This window comes from Heterodontus francisci, chromosome 27, assembly GCF_036365525.1.
Source record: "Heterodontus francisci isolate sHetFra1 chromosome 27, sHetFra1.hap1, whole genome shotgun sequence".
NCBI classification, from domain to species: domain Eukaryota; kingdom Metazoa; phylum Chordata; class Chondrichthyes; order Heterodontiformes; family Heterodontidae; genus Heterodontus; species Heterodontus francisci.
Genome location: NC_090397.1, coordinates 5963755 through 5990006, shown reverse-complemented (window position 1 = coordinate 5990006; position 26252 = coordinate 5963755). Strand labels below are relative to the sequence as shown.

General features: G+C 45.8%; 1 protein-coding gene across 1 annotated transcript in view; it reads left to right on the top strand.

The window, feature by feature from the left end:
- Positions 1–26252, top strand: part of LOC137384869 (dynein axonemal heavy chain 3-like) — a 613990-nt gene that overhangs the window by 248372 nt on the left and 339366 nt on the right. Inside the window, exons 16-17 of the mRNA XM_068059481.1 lie at positions 1419–1562; positions 2401–2565. Of these exons, the coding sequence (XP_067915582.1) occupies positions 1419–1562; positions 2401–2565 (309 nt within the window). The remainder of the gene's footprint in view (positions 1–1418; positions 1563–2400; positions 2566–26252) is intronic.

Sequence of the window (26252 nt, the reverse complement as noted above, 5' to 3'; positions counted from 1 at the left end):
TGCCAATCTCATTCGCATTGTTCAGAATGTGAACAATCGAGGCTGAGGAAAGCGCAGTACCCACACCATGTTCTTCTTTATCTCTGAAAGTTAAAGTTTGATCCTTCAAACTACCATTTACATTTAAGGCACTGGATATTTATTCAATGACATTGTGAAAGCTTTTGAATTTTTAATGTACCTCCAATGTAGAACAGCAAAGATCCAGGAATTACTGTTCGGGGCCCAGTTAGTGAAACAATAGGCTTAAGAATCCCTGTAAAACTCCATCATAGTGACTGTGGTCCATGCTGAACCTGAATGTTTCGCCTTGAATTCATTCCTGCCGAAATCTAAATGAACTGCAGGAAATTTGTGTGAGCTGCTCTGTGCATGAGGGCGGAGTTACGTTCCTGAGCAGGAGAGGGCTTTGGGCAGAAATGGTGAGGAATCGGTACAAAAGATTGAGGAAATTCGACGATGGCGCAAGTCACGTTTGGCTGAATTTCTTTGATCTTTTGTGGTGAAAGTTGGCATTAGGCTATATTTTGGTATGTTTCCAGGAAATTCCAGATCAGTAAGTAACAGGTTTAACACAGTTATGCTGATCCTTTATGTCTCTTTTCAATTCTCAGATCTGATACAGATTGGTTTCGAATCACTGAAATTCATTCTGAGAAAGGTAGTCATGATAAACAGGAGCATTCAACCTTTCAACCTGTGAGAATGGAACTGATGCCAGAATATGGGCTGGACAAATACATAATTTAGAGAGAGAGAAGGGAGATATAGGTAGGGAGAGGTTATAGATAGAGATAGAGGCAGAGGTGCAGAGGCAGAGATCGAGGGAGGCAGAGAGTGACAGAGGTAGAGAGACACAGGCAGAGATAGAAATAGAAACAGAGATATAGAAATGGAGATACAGACAGAGAGAGTGAGAGAGAGGGTAAGAGAGATAGAGGCAGAGATAGAAATAGAAACAGAGATACAGAGACAGAGAGAGTGAGAGAGTGAGTGAGAGGCAGGGATAGAAACAGAGAGAGAGACAGAGTGAGTGAGAGAGGGAGAGTGAGATAGATAAATAGAGGCAGAGATAGTGAGGTCCAGAGAGAGAGAGTGAGGGGAGAGAGAGCAGATAACTGGATGTGGGTTACAGGAATACATTAACGAGTTTAAATCATAAACTGCAAGAATTGAATTCTGGGTGAGTTGTTTATATCACATTTAAAGTTAGAAAGAAAGTTACAAATTTTAAAAAAGTTTAGGAACAGGAAACACTGATGTACTGACACAAACTCCAGGATTATTGGACTACATTGTTCTATCTCTCATGACATTGGCTCCCATTATTCAGTGGACTAACATAGGACAAAGAAATAGACAATCGGCAGTACCATCTCAGTGGTATCAGTTTACTAATTGGATTTTGTAACTTTTAGCTTTCCTCTCAGCATCACTACGATTATGGGATGCGAGCAGTCAAATCCGTCTTAACTGCAGCTGGAAACCTGAAAGTCAAGTACCCTGAGGAGAAGGAAGAAGTCTTGACCCTTCGCTCCATCACTGATGTTAACCTGCCGAAGGTACACTGACTGCCCAATTCATCACCATGTTGTTTCTGTCAAAAACCTGCCCCAGGTACAGTCAGTAACAATATATATTAAATAACAGCGTTGAACAAGTATCACACACGCACAGAGCTCTCTTTTGCTGACACACCCAGCTGTTTTAATCAGCGTCTAAACCTGTAGTCTGCCAGATATCTAAATGTGCAATATAACAACACGTGCTTCTAATCAATAACTGCCTGATTGCATTTCTCGCAAAAGAAAGACTTGCAAAAATATAAAGTGCCTTTCCTGACCTCAGGATGTCCCAGAATGCTTTACAGCTAATGAAGTACTTTTTGAAGTGTAGCCACTGTTGTAATGTAGGAAGCATGACAGCCAATTTGTGCACAGCAAGCTCCCACAAACAACAATGTGATAATGACCAGATAATCTGTTTTAGTGATGTTGGGAGATAAATATTGGCCAGGACACTGGGTGAACTCCCCTGCTCTTCTGCCAATAGTGTCAATTGAATCTTTTACATCTGCCTGAGAGAGCAGACAGGGCCTCAGTTTAACATCACATTCAAAAGACTCCAACAATGCAGCACTCCCTCAGCACAGCACTGAGGTCTGTCACTCAGAACATGTCTGGTAGTTGCTACACATGACAGGAAGGAAAGACATTACAGGTAATGAAAACTCTGATTCAGAATAAACAGAGGTTTTACATTCCTAAGTTTCAATCCCCTCCTGCTATTATGATTTCTGAGAAATTTTAGAGGAGGATTTTATAAAGGTTCATTGATTACTTCATCATTCCTAGCTCCTAACCATGCTAATTTCTCATTTATTTTTATTTCCAATTTCAGTTCCTATCCCATGACATCCCACTTTTTGACAGCATAATTTCCGATCTCTTCCCTGGGGTTGTTTTGCCAACTCGTCACCATGGTAACCTGGAGATCTCCATCCGAGAAATCATTGATGGATTTAACCTTCAGCCATCACCCTGGTTCATTGAAAAGATCATTCAGGTAATGAGTGTGATGCTATCTAATGTGTCGCCTCGTATTGGGGGTGAATAAGTGCTGACGTTCCTGAGGCTGGGAGGGCCTCAGTTATAATCAGGCTGGTGGGGGGATATGGGTTAGATTCCAGCTCTGTCAGGATCTGGTCCAGGCCTTTGAATTCCAGTCAGGAGGGACAAAGGTGCATATCCTGTCAATCCCTCCCATGTGAAGGTGTTGTGTCGGACGGAGACATTGCCGGGATTTTTGCAGGGAATTTGGCCCTGTTACACCTTTAAAAATAGAACCTATCAGTTAATACCAGTAGGTTTCTTTTGAGGCCTTCTGATGGCCTGGAGTAATGTAATTGGACCCAAAGTGGGATCCATCAGCTTCTCTAATCGGAAAGGTGCCAGTGAGACCTGAAGGGTTTAAAAAGGATGTTTTCCTTTGTGCCACTTGCCTGGAGGCGTTTGCTCTGTTTAACAGGCCAATCAATTAGCTCACGCTGAAACCATAGAACCATCGAAAAATTACAGCACAGAAGGACACGTCGTGTCCGTGCCAACTGAAAAACTAGCCGCCCAATCTAATCCCACCTTCCAGCACCTGGGCCATAGCCTTGCAGGTTACAGCACTTCAGGTGCAGGTTCAGGTATCTTTTAAAAGAATTGAGGGTTTTCGTCTCCACACCGTTCCTGGCAGTGAATTCCAGACATCCACCATCCTCTAGGTGAGAAGGTTTTTCCTCATGTCCCCTCTAATCCTTCCACCAATCACCTTAAATCTGTGCTCCCTAGTAATTGACCTCTGCACTAGGGGAAACAGGTCCTTCCTGTCTACTTTATTTAGGCCCCTCATAATTTTGCGCACCTCAATTAAGTCACCCCTCAGCCTCCTTTGTTCCAAGGAAAACAACCCTAGCCTATCCAATCTTTCCTCATAGCTGCAACTTTGAAGCCCTGGCAACATTCTTGTAAATCTCCTCTGTACTCTCTCCAGAGCAATTATGTCCTTCCTGTAATGTGGTGACCAGAACTGTACACAATACTCCAGTTGTGGCCTAACCAGTGTTTTATACAGTTCCAGCATTACATCCCTGCTTTTGTATTCTAAACCTCGGCCAATAAAGGAAAACATTCCATATGCCTTCTTCACCACTCTATCTACCTGTCCTGCCACCGTCAGGGACCAGTGGACATGTCCTCCAAGTTCTCTCACTCCTTCTACCCCTCGCAATATCCTCCTGTTTATTGCCTATTCCCTCGCTTTATTTGCCCTCCCCAAATGGATTACCTCCCACGTTTCTGGATTTAATTCCATTTGCCACTTTTCCACCCACTCAACCAAACCATTGATATCATTCTGGAGTTTACAGCTATCCTTTTCACTATCAAGTACACGGTCAATTTTTGTGTCATCAGCAAATTTCCCAGTCATGCCTCCCACATTTAAGTCCAAATCATTAATATATACCACAAACAGCAAGGGACCCAACACTGAGCCCTGTGGAACACAACTGGAAACAGCTTTCCATTCGCAATAACATCCGTCGACTACTACCCTTTGCTTCCTGTCACTGAGCCAATTCTGGATCCAATCTGCCACATTCCCCTGCATCCCATGGGCTTTCATTTTTCTGACCAGTCTGCCATGTGGGACCTTGTCAAATGCCTTACTAAAATCCATGTAGACCACATCCACCACACTACCCTCATCAATCCCCCTTGTCACTTCCTCAAAAAACTCAATTAAGTTAGTAAGACATGACCTTCCCTTAACAAATCCATGCTGACTAACCCTGATTAATCTGTGCCTTTCTAAATGGCAGTTTATCCTGTCCCTCAGAATTGATTCTAATAATTTACTCACCACCGGGGTCAGACTGACAGGCCTATAATTATTTGGCCTATCCCTCGCACCCTTTTTAAACAATGGTATAACGTTCACAGACCTCCAATCCTCTGGCACCTCACCCATATCCAATGAGGATTTGAAGATGATCCCCCATGTGGAAATTTGGGATGGGTGTTTCAAGTTGCGGTGGAGAGCAGGAAGGGGTTGTTCCTCATCTGCAGCCTTTCTTTCCTCTTCAAAGTTCTTGAACGTGTTGTTGCTTCCCAAATCCATGCCCATCATTCCAGGAACTCCATGTCTGAATCCCTCCAATCAGGTTTCCACCCCTGCCGCAGTATTGAAACAGCTCTTGTCAAAGTCACCAATTACATCCTGTGTAACTGTGACAAAGGTAAACTTTCCTTCCTCGCCCTTCTTAACCTGTCTGCAGCCTTTGACGTGGTTGACCACACCATCCTCCTCAACGTCTCTCCACTGTCATCCAGCTGGCTGGGACTGCTCTCACCTGCTTCCATTCTTATGTAATTGTACCCAGAGAATTTCCTGTAATGGCTTCTCTTCCTGCTCCTGCACCGTTACCTCTGATGACTCCCAAGGATCTATTCTTGGCCCCTCCTATTTCTCATCTGCATGCTGCCCCTTGGTGACATCATCTGAAAGCACAGCGTTAGTTTTCACAGGTATGCTGCTGACACTCAGCTCTACCTCACCACCCCCTCTCTCGACTCCTCCACTGTTGCTAAATTGTCAGACTGCTTATCCGACATCCAGTACTAGATGATCAGAAATTTTGTGCATCTAAATATTGACTTCTATCCGTGCCACAAACTCCATTTCCTAGCCACCAACTCCATCCCTCTACCTGGCGGAACCAGACCAGTAGCACCTTTGACTGCAAGATGAACTTTCAACTATATATTCATGCCATCATTAAGACTGCCTATTTCCACCTCTGTAGCATTACCCGACTTCACCCCTGCCTCAGCTCATCTGCTGCTGAAACCCTCATTCATGCCATCGTTACCTCTAGACTTCACTGTCGCTACGCACTCCTGGCTGGTCTCCCACATTCCACCTTCTGTAAACTTGAGGTCATCCAAAACACTGCTGCCCATGTCCTAACTCACACCATGTCCTGTTCACCCATCACCCCTGTGCTCACTGACCTACATTTGCTCCCAGTTAAGCAATGCCTCACTTTTAAAATTTTCATCCTTGTTTTCAAATCCCTCGATGGCCTTACCCCTCGCTATCTCTGTAATCTACTCCAACCCCACAACCCTTCAAGATATCTCCACTCCTCTAATCTGGCCTCTTGAGAATCCCTGATTTTAATCGCTCCACCATTGGTGGCCGTGCCTTCAGTTGCCTAGGCCCCAAGCTCTGAAATTACCTCCTTACACCTCTCTGCTTCACTTTCCTCCGATAAGACACTCCTTAAAATCTGCCACTTTGACCACGTTTTTGGTCATCTGACCTCATATCTCCTGATGTGGCCCGGTGTCATATTTTGTTCTGTGAAGCTCCTTGGGATGTTTTATTGCATAAAAGGTGCTATATAAATATAAGTTGTTGTTGTTATGTTCCTCTGTGTGCCTTTGCTGGTCCTCGTGCTCCTGACTACAGCATTGCTGGTGGAAGCCTGCAGATTTTCAGTGGGGGAGCCGGCAGATGGCCTTGCAGGATGACCTCGAGCAGCTCTGGGCCTTGAGGGCCTGGCTTCGGACTGCACCATCTTGGTTTGGGTGGAAGCAGTCTGGCCTACTGGCTGACTGGCAACAGCCAAGGGCACTGGTGGAGTGGCAGTGATGGAAGGAGAAATGCTGTCATCCAGAGAGACGACAGCAAACTCATGCTCCAATGGAACCATTGTCACTCTCCCAGCACAGTGCCTCAACAGTCCGAGTAATCTGTTTGAGAAGCGATTGATGAACTGCTCCCTTGCCCTGGAAGCTCCTTTAAGCAGTGGTATTCAGAGCCATTATGGCAGCAGTCTGAGCTTGCATGGCAGCTGCAGCAGATATCGACCGTCAGGTACGGCAACACAGTGGGTTCCACAGGTGTGCTTCTGGAGGTGGCCATCTGCACCATATTGGAAAAGATGGGCTCCAAGCTCTGTGCCAAGTTGGTAATGGTTCCTCCATGCTCCTTGAGTGTAGACTGCTCAATGCACTAGGTATTTGGGTGTGTATGCCCATCAACCTTCTCCTGAAGCTTCATCGACCTCCTCATTGGAGTCCTCTGCAGCAGAGCTAGTGTGTGACCTTATCATCTGGCGAGCTGGCATCTCCTCTATCCTTTCTCACCCACCTGGCTCCTGTGCACTTGTCTCATCGGGCACAATTTTGGGCAGCTGTTTGAAGCAGGAATGGTGGAGTGGGGGGGGGGGAACAGAGAAGCATGATGGAAACGTCCGCCTGGAAATCCAGACCGTGGCATCAGTTCCAAATTTAGTCAGCGGCGGGAAAGCACCAAGGTGGAATCAACGCCCGCGTGCGACAGGAATGTATTTTAAATTGTGGAACAGTTACTTTCAATACATTAGCATATCATTTGTTGCAAATTAATGGGGGCTTGGGATTAAGTGGACAGCAGTGGTGCTCAAGTGACTTCAGGTTCACAACCATTGAAAGCTGGTGGCACCAAGGCGAGACTTCAGTATGAAGTCAGCTTTGACCAGCTTTGCAGAGGGGAAGAAGGGGGTGCGGAGGCCATTTTCAGACCGCAGTTTTCAAATCCCTCAATGGCCTCACCCCTCGCTATCTCGGTAATCTCCTCCAGCCCCACATGCCCTCTTTGACCAAGTTTTTGGTCATCTGATGTGACTCGGTGTCATGTGTGCTCTGCAAGGGGGGGTCAGGGTCTCGGGGCCCTGCAAAGAGGAGCTTGTTTGTGTGGCAGTATCGGGTGAACAAACTGTTGGGTGAGATGTGTGGTTGCTGGATGAGAGGGTTGGACATCAGTAAAGTGAGCACTGAGGGCCATCAGGGAGTCATAGAGAGATACAACACCGAAACAGGCCCTTCGGCCCACCGAGTCTGTGCCGACCATCAACCACCCATTTATACTAATCCTACATTAATCCTATTTTCCCCCTCACATCCCCACCTTCCCTCAATTTTCCTACCACCTACCTACACTAGGGGGAATTTTTTACAATGGCCAATTTACCCATCGACCTGCAAGTCTTTGGCTGTGGGAGGAAACCGGAGTACCCGGCGGAAACCCACGCGCTCCCAGGGAGAACTTACAAACTCCGCACAGGCAGTACCCAGAGCCGAACCTGGGTTGCTGGAGCTGTGAGGCTGCAGTGCTAGCCACTGCGCCACTGTGCTGCCCCATGTGAGTCTGCTGGGAGAAGTAGCAACATCTCAGTTGTCAGGGCAGAGTCGCCAGCACTCTGCAGACCTACAAGTCACCTTGAATGGGTCTCATACACCCTGTCTTTTTGGACCCCCGTAGCGTGATGCGGTGCCTCTGACAGAGGGAGGGCCAGGAGGCAGCGGCGCCTGCCCGTGAAGCTCCAGGATGAGAGCAAACAGCAGCCAGCCATGCCAAGAAGGGAATGTACCGGACTCAACTCAGCTACCTCCAAATGTCTGAGCGGCATTGTCACTGAAGACTAACGCCTCGTCAGGGAGGCCATCATGGACTTAACAGCCCTGCTGCAGGACGTGTTGCAATCTATGGGATTCGGGGGTCACCCTATGCCTGTGGCCCTGAAGATCACAGTAAAACTAAAATTTTATGTGTTTGGATCATTCCAAGGATCTACCGGGGACATGTGTGGGGTCTCCTGCCCACTGCTGTATTAAGGAGGTGATGAATGCCCTGTTCAAGAGGGTCGGCGACTGCGTGCGCTACCAGACTGACCCTGACAGTCAGGCCGAGAGGGCCATTGGATTTGAGGCCATTTCTGGATTTCCCTGGGTGCAAGGTATGATAGATTGCATGCATATGGCCATCAAGGCTCCAATGGACCAGCCAGTCACCTACATCAACAGGAAGGGCTTTCATTCCATCAGCATTCAACTGGTCTGAGACCATCGAAAGCGTTTGCTGCAGGTGTGTGCCATGGAGTGTGGGCACAAGAGTGGAGACTTCGCTGGAGTGAGGCATCATCAGTGTGAAGGTGGGAATTTGGTTTAATTGGGAATTCAGTACAGACAGGGAAAGAGGAATTGACAGTAAAGAAGGTAAGTGATTTGTTGGTGAACATTTTCTCTTTTTCACTTGCCTAAACTAAGGAATTTTAATTGGGGCTAATATCATATTAATTAGAATAGTAGCCATAAGAATCTTCTGAGACTCAGGAGATTTATTAGTAAGGTTTTAAGAGTTGTAGTAAGGTTTGCCAGCAGTAGTAAAGCTTACTAGAAGTGGGGCTTATTAGTAGTGGGGTTTATTAATTATAAATTAATTTAAAAAATAAACTAATTAGCACATTATAAAGATGGCAGAGTAGGTGGTGTTGTGGCTGCAGTATGTGGGAGCTGGTGGACACCAGTGTGATCCACGGCAAACACGTCTGCAGTAAGTGCCTGCGGCTCGAGGAGCTTCGGCTCAGAGTCAGTGAGCTGAAGGCTGAGCTACAGACACTGCGATGCATCAGGGATGGGGAAAGTAGCTTGGACACTTTGTTCCAGAAGGCAGTCACACCCCATAGGAGAGGGTCATCTGATTTGGTCAGTGGTCAGGGACAGGAGGGTGTGACTGCGAGTCAGGCAGGTAAGGGGATCGAGAAGGTGGGAGTGGAGCAGCCTCAGGCCTTGCAATTGAGCAACAAGTTTGAGGTTCTTGCAGCTTGTATGGACCAGAACGAGGGCTGTAGTATGGATGAGCAGACTGACCATGGCACCATGGTACAGGACTCCATTCAAGTGGGGGGAATAAATACGAATGTAGTGGTAGTAGGGGACAGTATAGTCAGGGGGTTAGAAACTGTTCTCTGCAGCCGCGGAGGAGAATCCAGAAGGCCATGTTGCCTGCCCAGTGCCAGAGTTCGCTACATCAGCGCAGGGCTGGAGAGGAACCTGCATTAGAAGGGGCAGGATCCAGTTGTTGTGGTCTATGTAGGTACCAATGACATAGATAAGACTAGGAAAGAGGTTCTGTATAGGGAGTATGAGGAACTAAGCACTAAATGAACAAGAGGAACCTCAAAGGTAATAATCATTGGATTATTATCTGAGCCATGTGAAAATTGGCATAGGGTAAATAAGATTAAAGAGATCAATGCGTGGCTCAAAGACTGGTGTGGAAGAAGTGTGTTCCAGTTCATGGGGCATTGGCACCAGTACTGGGGAAAGTGGGGGCTTTACCATTGGGACAGACTTCACTTGAACCATGCTGGGACCAGTTTTGATTTTGATTTAGCGATACAGCACTGAAACAGGCCCTTCAAGCCCACTGAGTCTGTGCTGACCATTAACCACCCATTTATACTAATCCTACACTAATCCCATATTCCTACCACATCCGTCCCTATATTCCCTGCCACATACCTATACTAGGGGCAATTTATAATGGCCAATTTACCTATCAACCTGCAAGTATATTTTGGCTGTGGGAGGAAACTGGAGCACCCAGAGGAAACCCATGTAGACACAGGGAGAACTTGTAAACTCCACACAGGCAGTACACAGAATTGAACCCGGGTCGCTGGAGCTGTGAGGCTGCAGTGCTAACCACTGCACCACTGTGCCACCCAGTATTTTAGCGAGTCATATAACCAGGAAAGTAGAGAGGGTTTTAAACTGAATAGGGGCGGGGGGAGGGATCATGTAAGGGAAGATTGAGTAAATTAAAGGGAAATGACAAGGCAATAGATCAAAGTAGCAATAAAGGTAATGATGATCAGAATATTGCAGGAAGGGGCAGTGATTACAAACTTAAGAGTGTGCTAGTTGATAAGGCCAGACTTTACAAAAGCAGTCAAAAAAATGAATTAAGAGCTCTGTAACTGAATGTGAAAAGCATTCGCAACAAAACAGATGAATTGTCAGCTCATACAGAAATTCATATGTATGACCTGATAGCCATTATAGAGACGTGGCAACAAGGAAACCAAATCTGGGACCTGAATATCCAAGGGTACATGACATTCAGGAAGGACAGGAAGCTGGGAAAAGGTGGAGGGGTAGCTCTGTTAATTAAAGAGGGCATTAGTACTGCAGTGAGAGATGACTTTAGTTCTAAAAATCAAGATGTAGAATCAGTTTAGGTGGAACTAAAAAACAGCAAGGGGCAGTAAGCATTGGTTAGAGATGTTAATAGGCCACTAAACAGCAGTGTTAATGTAAATCACAGTATAAATCAGGAAATTAGAGGTGCGTGTAACAAGAATAATGCAGTTCTCATGGGGGAATTTCAATCTACATATAGACTGGGTAAATCTAATTAGTACTAATGTTTATTTATTTTGAGATACAGCACTGAAACAGGCCCTTCGGCCCACCGAGTCTATGCCAACCAACAACAACCCATTTATACTAACCCTACAGTAATCCCATATTCCCTACCACCTACCTACACTAGGGGCAATTTACAATGGCCAATTTACCTATCACCTGCAAGTCTTTGGCTGTGGGAGAAAAGCAGAGCACCTGGCAAAAACCCACACAGTCACAGGGAAAACCTGCAAACTCCGGCAGTACACAGAATCGAACCCAGGTCCCTGGAGCTGTGAGGTTGCGGTGTTAACCACTGCGCCACTGTTGTGGGGGATGAACCTGTGGAATGTATGCAAGATAGTTTTCTAAGGCAGTTTGTTAAGAAACCAACGAGGGAATGGGCTATTTTAGATCTACTATTCTGTAAATGTAAAGGAGCCTTTAGGAAAGAGTGACGATAATATGATAAAAATTTATATTAAGTTTGAAAGTGATGTAGTTCAATCAGAAACTAACATTTTAAATCTAAGCAAAGGAAACTATGAAGGTATGAGGGGCAAATTGGCTATGGTGGACTGGGAAACTACATTATAAGGTGTGATGGTAGACATTACATGTAGTTTACAACAAAAATACACTCCTTTAATGCACAAAAACCCAGCAAGAGAAGTGTTCCAACCGTGGCTAACAAAAGAAATCAAGGTAAAATAAAAGCAAAATACTGCGGATGCTGGAAATCTGAAACAAAAACAAGAAATGCTGGATTCACTCAGCAGGTCTGGCAGCATCTGTGGAAAGAGAAGCAGAGTTAACGTTTCGGGTCAGTGACCCTTCTTCGGAACTGACAAATATTAGAAAAGTCACAGATTATAAACAAGTGAGGTGGGGGTTGGGCAAGAGATAACAAAGGAGAAGGTGCAGATTGGACCAGGCCACATAGCTGACCAAAAGGTCACGGAGCAAAGGCAAACAATATGTTAATGGTGTTTTGAAAGACAAAGCATTAGTACAGATTAGGTGTGAATATACTGAATATAGAACATCAGCAAGTGCAAACCTGAAGAAAAACAACCTGAAAAAAACAGTGGGTAAGCAAACTGAACAAACTAAGATGAAATGAAATAAATGCAAAAAATGTAAAAAGGAATGCAAAAAAAAGGAAGAAACAATAACTAAAAATGACTAAAAATGAAAGTAAAGTGGGGGGCTGTCATGCTCTGAAATTATTGAACTCAATGTTCAGTCCGGCAGGCTGTAGTGTGCCTAATCGGTAGATGAGATGCTGTTCCTCGAGCTTGCGTTGATGTTCACTGGAACACTGCAGCAATCCCAGGACAGAGATGTGAGCATGAGAGCAGGGGGGAGTGTTGAAATGGCAAGCAACCGGAAGCTCAGGGTCCTGCTTGCGGACTGAGCGGAGATGTTCCGCAAAGCGGTCACCCAGTCTGCGCTTGGTCTCCCCAATGTAGAGGAGACCACACTGTGAGCAGCGAATACAGTATACTACATTGAAAGAAGTACAAGTAAATCGCTGCTTCACCTGAAAGGAGTGTTTGGGGCCTGGGATAGTGAGGAGAGAGGAGGTAAATGGGCAGGTATTACACCTCCTGCGATTGCAAGGGAAGGTGCCCTGGGACGGGGACGAGGTGGTGGGGGTAATGAAGGAGTGGACCAGGGTGTCGCGGAGGGAATGATCCCTTCGGAATGCTGACAGGGGAAGGGAGGGGAAGATGCGACTGGTAGTGGCATCACGCTGGAGGTGGCGAAAATGGCGGAGGATGATCCTTTGGATATGGAGGCTGGTGGGATGAAAAGTGAGGACAAGGGGAACCCTGTCACGGTTCTGGGAGGGAGGGGAAGGGGTGAGGGTAGAGGTGCGGGGAATGGGTCGGACACGGTTGAGGGCCCTGTCAACCACAGTGGGGGGAAATCCTCGGTTGAGGAAAAAGGAGGTCATATCAGAAGCACCGTCATGGAAGGTAGCATCATCAGAGCAGATGCATCGGAGACGGAGAAACTGGGAGAATGGAATGGAGTCCTTACAGGAGGTAGGGTGTGAAGAAGTGTAGTCGAGGTAGCTGTGGGAGTCAGTGGGCTTATAATGGATATTGGTAGACAACCTATCCCCAGAGATGGAGACAGAGAAGTCGAGGAAGGGAAGGGAAGTGTCAGAGATGGACCATGTAAAGGTGAGAGAAGGGTGGAAATTGGAAGCAAAGTTGATAAAGTTTTCGAGTTCGGGGCGGGAGCAGGAAACGGCACCGATACAGTCATCAATGTACCGGAAAAAGAGTTGGGGGAGGGGGCCTGAGTAGGACTGGAACAAAGAATGCTCGACATATCCCACAAAAAGACAGGCATAACTAGGACCCATGCGGGTACCCATAGCGACACCTTTTACTTGAAGGAAGTGCGTGGAGTTGAAGGAGAAGTTGTTCAATGTGAGAACAAGTTCAGCCAGGCGGAGGAGGGTGGTGGTGGATGGGGACTGGTTGGGCCTCTGTTCCAGGAAGAAGCGGAGAGCCCTCAAACCCTCCTGGTGGGGGATGGAGGTGTAGAGCGATTGGACGTCCATAGTGAAGAGGAGGCGGTTGGGACCAGGAAACTGGAAATTGTCAAAATGACGTAGGGCGTCAGAAGAGTCACGGATGTAGGTGGGAAGAGACTGGACCAGCGGAGAAAAGATAGAGTCTAGATAGGAAGAAATAAGTTCAGTTGGGCAGGAGCAGGCTGACACAATGGGTCTGCCGGGACAGTCCCGTTTGTGGATTTTGGGAAGGAGATAGAAGCGGGCTGTCCAGGGTTGCGGGACTATGAGGTTGGAAGCTGTAGAGGGAAGATCTCCAGAGGAGATGAGGTCAGTGACAGTCCTTTGGACGGTGGCTTGATGTTCGGTGGTGGGGTCATGGTCCAGAGGGAGGTAGGAAGAGGTGTCTGTGAGTTGGCGTTGAGCTTCTGCAAGGTAGAGGTCGGTACGCCATCAAGAGAAATCAAGGATTGTATTAGATCAAAGGAAGAGGTGTATAAACTTATCAAAAAAATGGTAAGCCTGAGGATTGGGAGCATTTCAGGATTCTGCAAGAGGACCAAGAAAAAAATTAAGAAAGGGAAAATAGAATATGAGAGTAAACTCGTGAGAAATATAAAACAGACTGTAAAAGCTTCTATGGTTATGTAAAAAAGATTAGCAAAAACAAATGTGGGTCTATTACAAGCAGAGTCAGGAGAATTTATTATGGGGAATAAGGAAATGGCAGAAAAACTAAACAAATACTTTGTGTCTGTTTTCAGGGAGGAAAATATTAAAAACCTCCCAAAGTAATGGAGAATCAAGGGATGTGAATAAATGAGGAATTGCGAAATAGTAATATTAGTCAAAAAAAACTAGAGAAATTAATGGGACTTAAAGTATATAAATGCCCTTGACATGATGATCTACATCCTACTGTTGAAAGAGGTGGCTGTAGAGATAGTAGATGCATTGGTGGTCATCTTTCAAAATTCTATAGACTCTGGAATGGGTCCCGCAGATTGGAAGGTGGCAAATGTAACCCCACTATATAAGAAAGGAGGGAGAGAGAAAATGGAGAACTACGACCTGTGAGTCTAACATCAGTCGTAGGGAAAATGCTGGAATCAATAATAAAGGATGTGATAACAGGAGACTTAGAGAATAATATAAGATTTTGCAGAGTCAGCATGGATTTATGGAAATGAAATCATGTTTAACGAACCTGTTGGAGTTTTTTGAGGATGTAACTAGCAGAACCAGTGGATATGGTATATTTAGATTTTCAGAAAGCTTTTGATAAGGTCACAGAATCACAGAATTGTTACAGTGCAGAAGGAGGCCATTCAGCCCATCGTGTCTGCACTGGCTCTCCAAAAGAGCAACTCCCTCAGTTCCGTTCCCCTGCCTTCTCCCCATAACCATGCATATTCTTCTTATTCATATAACTGTTTAATTCCCTTTTGAATGCTTCAATTGAACCTGCCTCCACCACGTTCTCAGGCAGCGCATTCCAGATCTTAACCAATCGCTGCGTGAAAAAGTTTTTCCTGTTGTCACTTTTGCTTTTCTTACCAAATACTTTAAATCTGTGCCCTTTCGTTCTCGATCCTTTCACGAGTAGGAACAGTTTCTCTCTATCTACTCTGTCCAGACCCCTCATGATTTTGAATATCTCAATCAAATCACCTCTCAGCTTTCTCTTCAAGGAAAAGAGTCCTAACTTCTCCAATCTATCTTCATAACTGAAATTCCTCATCCCTGGAACCATTCTTGTGAATCTTTTCTGTACTCTCTCCAATGCCCTCACATCTTTCCCCAACTGCGGCACCCAGAACTGGACGCAGTACTCCAGCTGAGGCCGAACTGGTGTCTAACTAGTGCCGAACTAGATCCCACAAAAGAGGATAGTAAACAAAATTAGAGCAGATGGTTCTGGGGGAATATACTGGCATGGATTGAGAACTGGCTCATGGACAGAAAACAGAGAGTAGGAATAAATAAATGGATCATTTTCAGGTTGACAGGCTGTTACTAGCGGGGTACCACTAGGATCAGTGCTTACGCCCCAGCTATTCACAATCTATATCAATGATTTAGATGTGGGGATTAAATGTAATATTTCCAAGTTTGCAGATGACACAAAACTAGATGGAAGTGTGAGTTGTGAAGAGGATGCAAAGACACCTCAAGGGGATTTGGAGAGGCTAAGCCAGTAGGCAAACATTTGGCAGATGGAATATAATGTGGAGAAATGTAAGGTTATCCACTTTGGTAGGAAAAACATAAATACAGAGTATTTCTTAAATGGTGAGAGGCTGGTAAGTGTTGAACTTCAAAGGGACTTGGGTGTCCTTGTTCATGAGTCACTGAACTCTACCGTGCAGGTACAGCAAGTGTTATGACCAGGGTGGGAGGAGTGCACTATTTATTCTAGTCTCACTTCTATACAGGTCACAACGTATATTTAAATTTTCCCACTTACCAATATGATCAATCATATACTCTATTTTTCTGAGAATAAGACACACCAACCAGGTTTCTATAATAAACAACAAAATTATCAGTTTATTGTAAAACAAGTCTTAACCAATAATGACGGAAAATATGCCCATACAAATCTAAATATCAAAGCCCCTTACCTATCCTAGCCCCTCAAATACACACACACATATACATACTGTTACAAGATTTCTTCTTTTTTTTGTAAAATATGTTTTAAAGAATTGATAGTTGAATTCTGGACATTGATTCATCTGGAGATTGCTGAACATGGTTTATTTTTTAAAACAGAATGTCAACAGAAGGTTTGGGACTGAGTGAAATGTAAATAGACTGGAAGGCACCTGTGTCCAAATAACCCAGCAGGGGTTGTGCTTTTGACTTGGAAAAAAATGTTTGCAAAGAAGTGACAGGCCACGATTTATGGTTATCATGTGACTTGCTTCTGAACAGTTTTGGTTTCATTTTGAACTGTTAAAAAAAGTCAGTTGCTGCATGCCTGCCAGGAGAAGACAGCTGATATCTTTCTCTTTTGAAAATAATTCCTACATAATGTGTGTTTATTATTTCCTCCTGTATTTGAAGAAACCTTTACTTCTACATTGCTGCTATTAGACCTAAGAAAATCTTTTTTGCTGCTTCCTGCTGTAAAGTCTGACTGGAACTTTCTGTGCTGCATATCTTAGAAAGCCTAGCCAGATCATCAACATTGCCTGGAAAGAACTATTGTAGGAAGATCCCATTGACAGCCGCCGATTCACCTTTGGGACACCTCACCAAAACAAAGGACTTCCTTCCATACCTTCTTTTCAGCCTAAGTGTTTCTTTTTCTTCCTTCAATTTCTTTGTAACAGCTGACAAAAATCCTTTTTTTCCCCCAGTTAACCAGTGTGTGTGTGTGGGCTAGGATAAATAAGAGGCTTTAGCATTTCAATTTGTATGTATGTTTTACTTCATTAATGGTTAAAACTTTAAAATTTAGTTTTCAATAAACTGATAATTTTGTTGTTTATTAAAGAAACCTGGTTGGTGTGCTTTATTCTGGGAAAAATAGAGTATATGATTGATTGTTTCGTTAAGTAGGAAGATTTAAATATATGTTGTGACCTGTGGAGAAGTGAGACTGAATTAACAGTGCATTCTTCCTGCCTCAGTCGTAACAATACATACACCAGTTAACCAGAGAAATAAAACAAATTGTTGTTTACGATGCTGTTACAAAGAAAACAAAAAAAAACACTTAGGCAGAATATTTGTCCTTGGTTTTGGCTTGGCATCAGATTGCGTATGAATGGCTGTCATTGGGATCTTCCTAGAACGGTTCTTTCCAGGTGATGTTGAAGATCAGTTTGGGTAGGCTTTCCAAGAAATGCCGCTGCAGAGGCTTCAGATGGGTCTTACAGCAAAAATTCAGCAACAAGAGTTTTCAGTTCCCACACATTTGATACACAGAGTTTCTTCAAAAACAGTTGGAAATGGGAAACTGACATAATGTATGCAGGGTTTCTTTTCAAGAGAGAGAGAACTGGGTCTTCTTAAGCAGGCAAAAAAACAACTGTCTTTTTGTAACAGCTCAAACTGAAACTAAAACTGAAACATTTCAGAAGTCAAGTCTCCTGACTCTATAAATCTTGACCTGTCACTTCTTTGTAAGCATCTCCCCAAGTCCAGAACAACCCCTGCTGGGTGATTATCCACAGACAGGTGCCTTCCAGTAAGACTAGTTTACAAGCCAAGTCCAGGAACCCTCTCATGACTTCTTTAAAAAAAACACGAAGTTCAACATCTCTTCAAGCTTCCAGATGAATAAATGACTATTGATTCAACTATAAATCCTTAAAACATATTTTACAAAAAAAGTACTCTCCTAACAAAAGCAATTCAGAAGGCAAATGGTTTGTTGGCCTTTCTTACAAGGGGATATGAGTATAGGAGTAAAGATGTCTTACTGCAATTATATAGAACCTTGGTGAGAGCATACCTGGAGTTCTGTGTGCAGTTTTGGTCTCCTTACAAAAGGAAAGATATATTTGCCATAGAGGGAGTGCAATGAAGGTTCACCAGACTAATTCCTGGAGTGGAGGGATTGTCCTATGAGGAAATATGAAATAGACTGGGCCTTTATTCTTTGGAGTTTAGAATAATGAGAGGTGATCTCATTCAAACATACAACATTCTTACAGAGCTCAACAGGGTAGATTCAGGAAGGATATTTCCCCTGTGTGGGGAGTCGATAACCAGGGGACACAGTCTCAGAATAAAGGGTAGGCCATTTAGGACTGAGATGAAGAGGAATTTCTTTACTCAGAGGGTGGTGAACCTTTGGAATTCTCTGCCCCAGAGAATGTTCAAGACTGAGATCGATAGATTTTTACATATTACAGGGATTGTGCAGGAAAATGGTGTTGACATAGAAGATCAGCCATGATCTCACTGAATGGCGGAATGGGCTCAAAGTGCTGAATAGCCGACTCCAGCTTCTATTTCTTGTGTTCTTATATTCCCTGGAAGCAGCCACGATGCCTACATACTTTGACAGTCCCAGGTGCCACAGATTTTCAGGTCCCTGCGTGCCTTCAGGGATGGATTCTCGGGGACAAGGGTTACCCATTGAAGACAATGTGAGCAACCCTCGCCCTGCAGCAGAGGAGAGGTACCGCACTTGCCACGGCTCCACCCGAGCGACCATTGAGCAGGCCATTGGGCTGCTGAAGATGAGATTCTGATGCCTGGATCGATCTGGTAGAGCCCTGCAGTGTGCCCCAGCGAGGGTCTCGTGTATCGTGAGGATCTGATGTGCTCTGCACAATCTAGCACTGCAGAGGGGGGGAGGCCTTGGATGAAGAGGACATGATTGATCAGTCCTCAATTGATGAGGAGGATGCAGAGGAGGGTAATGAGCAGGCAGCACTGGATGTTGAAGTCCTTGCAGAGGGGACCAGGAAAAATGAGTGACAGGCCAAGGAGGTAAGAGACATTCTCATCAATACCTGCTTCCAGCCTCCCTGATATCCACTCACAGAGAAACCAATAAAGACTGACCTCAATGCATGTAGTCTATCACCTCCTTTCCATTTGTATTCTGTGCCTAATGCCAAGCTGAAACATGCACTAGTGCCCATGGGAGATCATATTCAAATAAGGACTGTGTTTACATTAGCATGCCTTAAGGGATGCAGCTCGCAATTAAGGCATAATAGAATAATCGCTTGTACACATTGAACTTTAATTGCTTGAACAAAAGAACTGTGATTGTGGGGGGGGGGGGGGTTCCGTGCTTCCATTGTGCAAAATGGCTGCCCGCTGCATGATGACGAAGGGGCGGCTGCTCACGTGACGTATGGGAACGATGCCCATTTCTGGGTCCACTGTCGGGACCAACAGACTAAATTCAGCCCATCATGTGAAAATCTCACCTCCATCCTCGCCTCGAAGATATGCACAGTGTCAGTATCTGAACTAATGGCTTTGCGTATAAGAGTGTGTGATGGTGTCTCTTCATCTTCACTGTCTTCTTGCCCTGTCTCCACTGCCTGGGCAGGTTCCAGTTCCTGAGTATCTGAAATAAATAGGGGACTAGTTTTGGATTGTGCTGAGGGGAGAGGAGAAAGTAAGAAGTGTGTGCTTTCACCCTCTGCAGCTTCTCAGTGAGATGAGTTTGAGGGATGAGGGACAAGTGGGGTGCGGGAAGGAGGATTATTTATGCACATACCCTTATCAATTGCTTCAGCTCCACTAGTGGCCACGGCCTCACTGATACCTCTTCCCATGATGGTCAGCACTGTCTCCTCCATGGAGGAGCCCTCTCCTCCTCCGGTTCATTGCTGCTGCCTTCTGATATACACCACCTTCTCTTGCAAGAAGGAAGGAAGGAAGTGGGCTGGATTTTACAGAGCTCTCGAACATCGGCTTCCATGACAGGGAGGGCTGGAATATCGTTCCGGCAGTAGCCCGCCACGGAGCCCGACGGCAGGAGTGCTGGCCCGATCTTCCTGGTGGTGGTGGGGCTCCATGGTGGCCCCCCACTACTTGGTGATGGGACCTGGATTTAAATATTTAAATAGCCTCTTAGCATACATTAATATTCATCCCGATGCGATTCAGCCATCAGTTTACCATCTGCTGCTGGATGTGCGGCACTCACGTGTCTTCAATTTTACGTCTGAGAAAAGCTGGCGGCACCAAGGCATCGGCCCTCGGAGCCTGTGAAGGTGGGTGGCTGTGTGTTGTGAAGGAAGTTTCAACTCTGCAGTCATGAAGGGAGGTACCCCGTAACCTTGTTCCATAAAGGGGGCCACTCTGCGCCCATGAACGTTTTTGGGAGGGTGGGGTGAAGGAGTTGACCCTGCAACAAAAACAAGAAATGCTGGAATCACTCAGCAGGTCTAGCAGCATCTGTGGAAAGAGAAGCAGAGTTAACGTTTCGGGTCAGTGACCCTTCTATACGCGCCTGGAGGTGGTCAGTGGTTTGTGAAGCAGCGCCTGGAGTGGCTATAAAGGCCAATTCTGGAGTGACAGGCTCTTCCACAGGTGCTGCAGAGAAATTTGTTTGTCGGGGCTGTTGCACAGTTGGCTGTCCCCTTGCGCCTCTGCCTTTTTTCCTGCCAACTACCAAGTCTCTTAAGGGTCACTGACCCGAAACGTTAACTCTGCTTCTCTTTCCACAGATGCTGCCAGACCTGCTGAGTGATTCCAGCATTTCTTGTTTTTGTTTCAGGTTTCCAGCATCCGCAGTATTTTGCTTTTATTTTAGAGTTGACCCTGCAGTTGGCCAACGAGCAATGGCAGTCCATGATTCCTTCATGGGGGGTGGGGCCACAAATGGTAGCAGGTTTAAGGTCATGTTGCTGATGGTCCAATCCAGGCAACTGCAATAATAAGACTGTGGTCATGCTGCCCTGCTTTTATTTAAAGCTAAGACAGGTGATGTCATGCCATACCATATAGGTGATGCTGGAACACAGATGATGTACCAATTCACATCACTCTCTGCCCAGATAGGTGCCATTGACCTACTGAAGGAACCGAGTCTACAGCGGCTCTACAGGCACGCCCATGATGTACCTGCAGATGCTGGAGCACCAATGTCAGAATTGACTGTGGATGTCCAGACAGACGGTGATACATCTCTGTGCACTGCTGAATGATGACCTGCAGCCGATGGGCTTTGGTGGACACCCCATGCCAGTGGCCCTCAAAGTGATAGCGACTCTAAACGTCTATGCCTCTGCATCATTCCAGGGATCCACCAGTGACCTGTGTGGGGTTTCACAGTCAGCAGTGCACCGCTGTATCAGGGAGGTCACCGATGCCTTGTGCAGGTGGGACAGTGACTATGTGCCCTTCAGGATGGGCCCTGAGAGTCAGGCCCAGAGGACCCTCAGATTTGGGTCCATTGCAGGGTCATCAACTGCACACATGTGGCCATCAAGCTCCAAGGGAACAACCAGCCACTTACCTCAACAGAAAGGGCTTCTACTTGCTCAACATGCAGCTAGTATGTGACAATTCTGTGTCCGCTTTCCAGGCAGCTGCCATGATCCTTCATCCTGTACCGGTGCCACGTGCCGTAATGTTCACTGCACCCGCTCTGATCCAGGGTGGATTCTTGGAGACAACGGCTACTTTTTGCTGACATGGCTCCTGACACTGGTGAGAAAACCCACCAGTGATGCAGAAGAGAGATACAACACCTGCCACGGCTCGACATGAGCTACCATCAAGCAGGCCATCGGCGTGCTGAAGATGCACTTCCGCTGCCTGGATAGATCAGATGGGGCCCTACAGTACATACCAGAAAGGGTTGTGCACATTGTTGCTGTATGCTGTATTCTGCACAACATTGCATTGCAGAGGGGGGAGGCCTTGCAGGATGATGAGAGACAGCAGCAGGAGACATCCTCGGACAATGAGGATACAGAGGGCTTCCAGCAGCAGCCGCGCATGGGAGGACGGAGAGCATCAATGCAGAGCATACATGGCCAGCGACGAGCAAGGGATGAATGACAAAACCTTATCACTGAGTGCTTCCACAATCCCTGAATGTTCCCCACAACACTCATCACCGTCCTTCATCTCGTCTGCAGACTTCTGCATCTGTGACATCTGTCTCTCCACCATTACTGGCAGCAGGTGACTGAGCCATTGCCCATGTGACTGTATCCGTGCAGTGCCACATCACACATACTGGCATGGCAATGATCTTATTCCATATATTGGCAGTTCCGTCAGGTCAATGATGTAATGGGAGGATACATAATCGATACATGGTGTTATTCACACAGTAAAAAGGATACACATGTGAGAAAAGTACATTTACTGACCGAGTAATACATAGGCCGTGGCTGCTGGAACTGACTCACCAGCAGAGGGGCAGAGGAGCCGATATCCACATTGGAATCCCCTGAGGGGGGGGGACCCCAGATATGGAGTGTAGGCTCGTCTTCTGCCTCTCACGTCTTGTAGGAACCTCTCTGCTCTCCCAAGAAGCACCAGGAGTAGATACACTCACCAGGCCCATGGTCCCTCTCTCGCCTAGCCACTGCTGTGTCCAGATCATGGTCAAGGAGAGGGTTTGTGGGTCAGTGCGCATCTGTGGAATGTGACTCTCCATGAGGGTCTCCAAGCTCTCCATGCAGGAGGCTATGTGGTCATATGCCTGGGACATGGCAGCTGTCATAGCCTTAATAGACTCCCCCACCATCTGCTCAATGGCCTGTGGCATCTCCGCCAGATGTTGCCTTATCTCTCCTTGCAACTCCAGCATGCCCTGTGCTGTTGACACTAGAGGATCATCATTAGCCTGGGGCTCAGCATGGACCTGGACACCCACAGTCCTCTGACTGCCAGAGGTGTTGTCTTTCTCAGCCTCAGCCAGCTGTTCAGGTGTGTGTGGTGCTCTCACCAGTTTGTGACCCAGACTCTAAAGCCAAACAGATTCCCACCGAGGTAAGCGTACCTGTGCTGGTGGAAGGTGCGGGAGTGTCATGGGGCACTGTGTCCTCTGAGGTTGTCTCTTCCTCAGAGGTGCTGGAACTCTCTGGGGCCTCCAGTGTCACTTCAGAGCCTTGCCCTGCAAGATACAATGCGAAGAGGATAGTTTTAGGTTTTATGGTGCAAATGTTGTGAACATGACAGCATAGTCTCCAAATATGAAATGTTATGAGTAATCATTGTGTTTGTCAGAAAGTTGTATGTTCATCCATGTCCAAAACGGCACATGCTCCCTGGCTGCCAGCTAGTGCGAGCACCTCCTCTTCAGCCTGTGTGAGTGGTCTGAGGTCTGGCACTCTGCCACCGGTCCTGAATGACTCCCGCACATTGTGGGCCCTCTTCACCTGGAAGAGCAAGGATGCAGATATTAAATGTTGCCAAACAACAACATGACGCGTGTCACAACAGGGACACTAAAACAAAAGGTGGGAGAAGCTCAGTCTGTAATATGGACTTAGCCTGTCATGGATGTGCCATGCTCTGAGGTGCAAAAGAGGGTGCATTGATTCACACATGCAGCCACTCATTTGGCATCACTCCGCTTTGCCCGACCTCCCTGTCTTTGACATGGCAGTGGCACACATGTGCCACTCTGTGTGGGGACAACCAGGTGAAACGGAGCCATTCTGCAAAGTGCCACTTACCTTTGCCGAGCGCATGAGATCATTCATCCGGACAAATGTGAGGTAATGCATTTTGGAAGATCTAATAAAGGTGGGAAGTATACAGTAAATGGCAGAACCCTTAGGAGTATTGACAGGTAGAGAGATCTGGGCGTACAGGTCCACAGGTCACTGAAAGTGGCAACACATGTGGATAAGGTAGTCAAGAAGGCATACGGCATGCTTGCCTTCATCGGTCGGGGCATAGTGTATAAAAATTGGCAAGTCATGCTGCAGCTGTACAGAACTTTAGTTAGGCCACACTTAGAATATTGCTTGCAATTATGGTCGCCGCACTACCAGAAGGACGTGGAGGCTTTGGAGAGGGTACAGAGGAGGTTTACCAGGATGTTGCCTGGTCTGGAGGGGATTAGCTATGAGGAGAGGTTGGAAAAACTCGGATTGTTTTCACTGGAACGACGGAGGTGGAGGGGCGACATGATAGAGGTTTACAAAGTTATGAGTGGTATGGACAGAGTGGATAGTCAGAAGCTTTTTCCCGGGGTGGAAGAGTGAGTTACTAGGGGACATAGGTTTAAGGTGCGAGGGGCAAAGTTTAGAGGGGATGTGCGGGGCAAGTTCTTTGCACTGAGGGTGGTGAGTGGCTGGAACTTGCTGTCGGGGGAGGTGGTGGAAGCAGGTATGATAGCAACGTTTTAGAGGCATCTTGACAAATACATGAATAGGATGGGAATAGAGGGATACAGACCCCGGAAGTGCAGAAGGTTTTAGTTTAGACAGGCAGCAAGATTGGCGCAGGCTTGGAGGGCCGAATGGCCTGTTCCTGTGCTGTACTGTTCTTTGTTCTTTGTTCTTTGACACTCAGTCCCCTGTCATAGCGTCATGGAGTTGTAGCATCATTATGACACAGAAGGAGGCCTTTCAGCCCATCGAGTCAATGCCAGCTCTCTGTCGAACAATCTAGTCATTCCCATTACCTATATTATCCCCATCATCCTGCAGGTTTATTTCCCCTCAAGTGCCCGTCCAATTTCCTTTTGAAATCATTGAGCATCTCCACTTCCACCTCCCTCCTAGGCGGTGAGTTCCCGGTCATTACCACGCGCTGTGGAAAGTAGTTCTTCCTCACACCCCACTGCATCTCTTGCCCAAAACCTTAAATCTGTGTCCCCTAGTCCTTGTACCATCGGCTAATTGGAACAGCTTTTCTTTGTCTACTTTATCTAAGCCTGTCATAATCTTGTACACCTCTGTCAAATCTCCTTCAATCTCCTTTGCTCCCAGCTTCTTCAACCTAACCTTATAGCTAAAATCCCTCATCCTGGGAATCATTCTGGTAAATCTCCTCTGCATCCTCTCAAGGACCCTCATATTCTTCTTAAAATGTGGTGACCAGAAATGGATGCAACACCCTAGTTGTGGCCTAACTAGAGCTTTATAAAGGTTCAGCATAACTTCCCTGCTTTTGTATTCCATACTCTACTTATGAAGCCCAAGATCCCACATACTTTGCTAATTACTCTCTCAATATGTTCTGCCATCTTCCAACTTCAATGATCTATGCACATGAAACCCTAGGTCTCTCTGTCCCTGTGTTCAGAACTGTGCCATTTAGTCTATATTGCCTCTCCATATCCGTTTTGCCAAAATGCATCACCTCACACTTCTCTATATTAAATTCCATCTCCCACTTGTCTGTCCATTCTGCTAGCCTATGTCCTGCTGCAGTCGATTGGTATAATCCTCATTGTCTGCCACACCTCCAAGTTTGCTATCATCAGCAAATTTTGTAATTTTACTTTGTATTCCAATATACAAGTCATTTATATACATCAAAAAAGCAGTGGTTCCAGCACTGACCCTCGGGAACACCACCGTCTACCATCCTCCAGTCTGAAAAACAACCATTTACCACAACTCACTGTTTTTCTGTCCTAAAGCAATTTTTTTTAATCCAAGATGACACTGACTCTCCTAACCCATGAGCCTCAATTTTGTTAACCAGACTTTTATTGGTACTTGGTCAAACACTTCCTTAAAATCCATGTGGACAACATTCACTGTATTCCCTTCAGAAACTTTCTCTGTTACTTAATCAAAAAAAAAATCAATTAGTCAAAAAACAATCTGCCTTTTACAAATCCGTGCTGGTTCTCCCTATTTAATTCAAACTTCTCCAAGTGCCTGTTAATTTTTTTCCCTGGTTACTGTTTCTAAAATCTTATCCACCACTAATGTTAAACTGTCTGGCCTGTAGTAACTAGGACTGTTATTACACCCATTCTTGAATAAGGATATCACATTTTTCACTCTCCAATCCTCTGTTACCTCACCCTTATCCAGGGAAGATTGGAAGATTATGGAAAGCCCTCCCGCTATCTCCATCCCCAGTTCCTTTAGTAACTTGGGATGCAAGCTATCCGGAGCAGGCGACTTATTCACTCTCAGCATAGCCAGACTTTGCAGTCCATCCTGTTTATCAGTTTTCACCCATCTATTGCCTCTACAATCTTTTATCAGCATCCTCTTCCTTACTAAAAACCAAAACAAAGTACTCATTAAATATTCTAGCCTTGCCCTGCACCTCTAAGATATATCATCTTCTTTGTCCCTAATAGGCCCCACCTGATCTCTCTTGCTATTTACATGCTGGTGGAAGATTTTTGGGTTCGCTTTTATGTTAACTGCATTCTATTCTCATATTCTCGCTTTGCCAGTCTTACTTTCCTCTTCACTTCCCCTCTCAACTTATTCTATTTGCCCTGGTTCTCACTTGAAGAATTCACCTGACAGGCATCGTATGCCTTTTTTTGTTTCATCTAACTAATTATCCTGGTA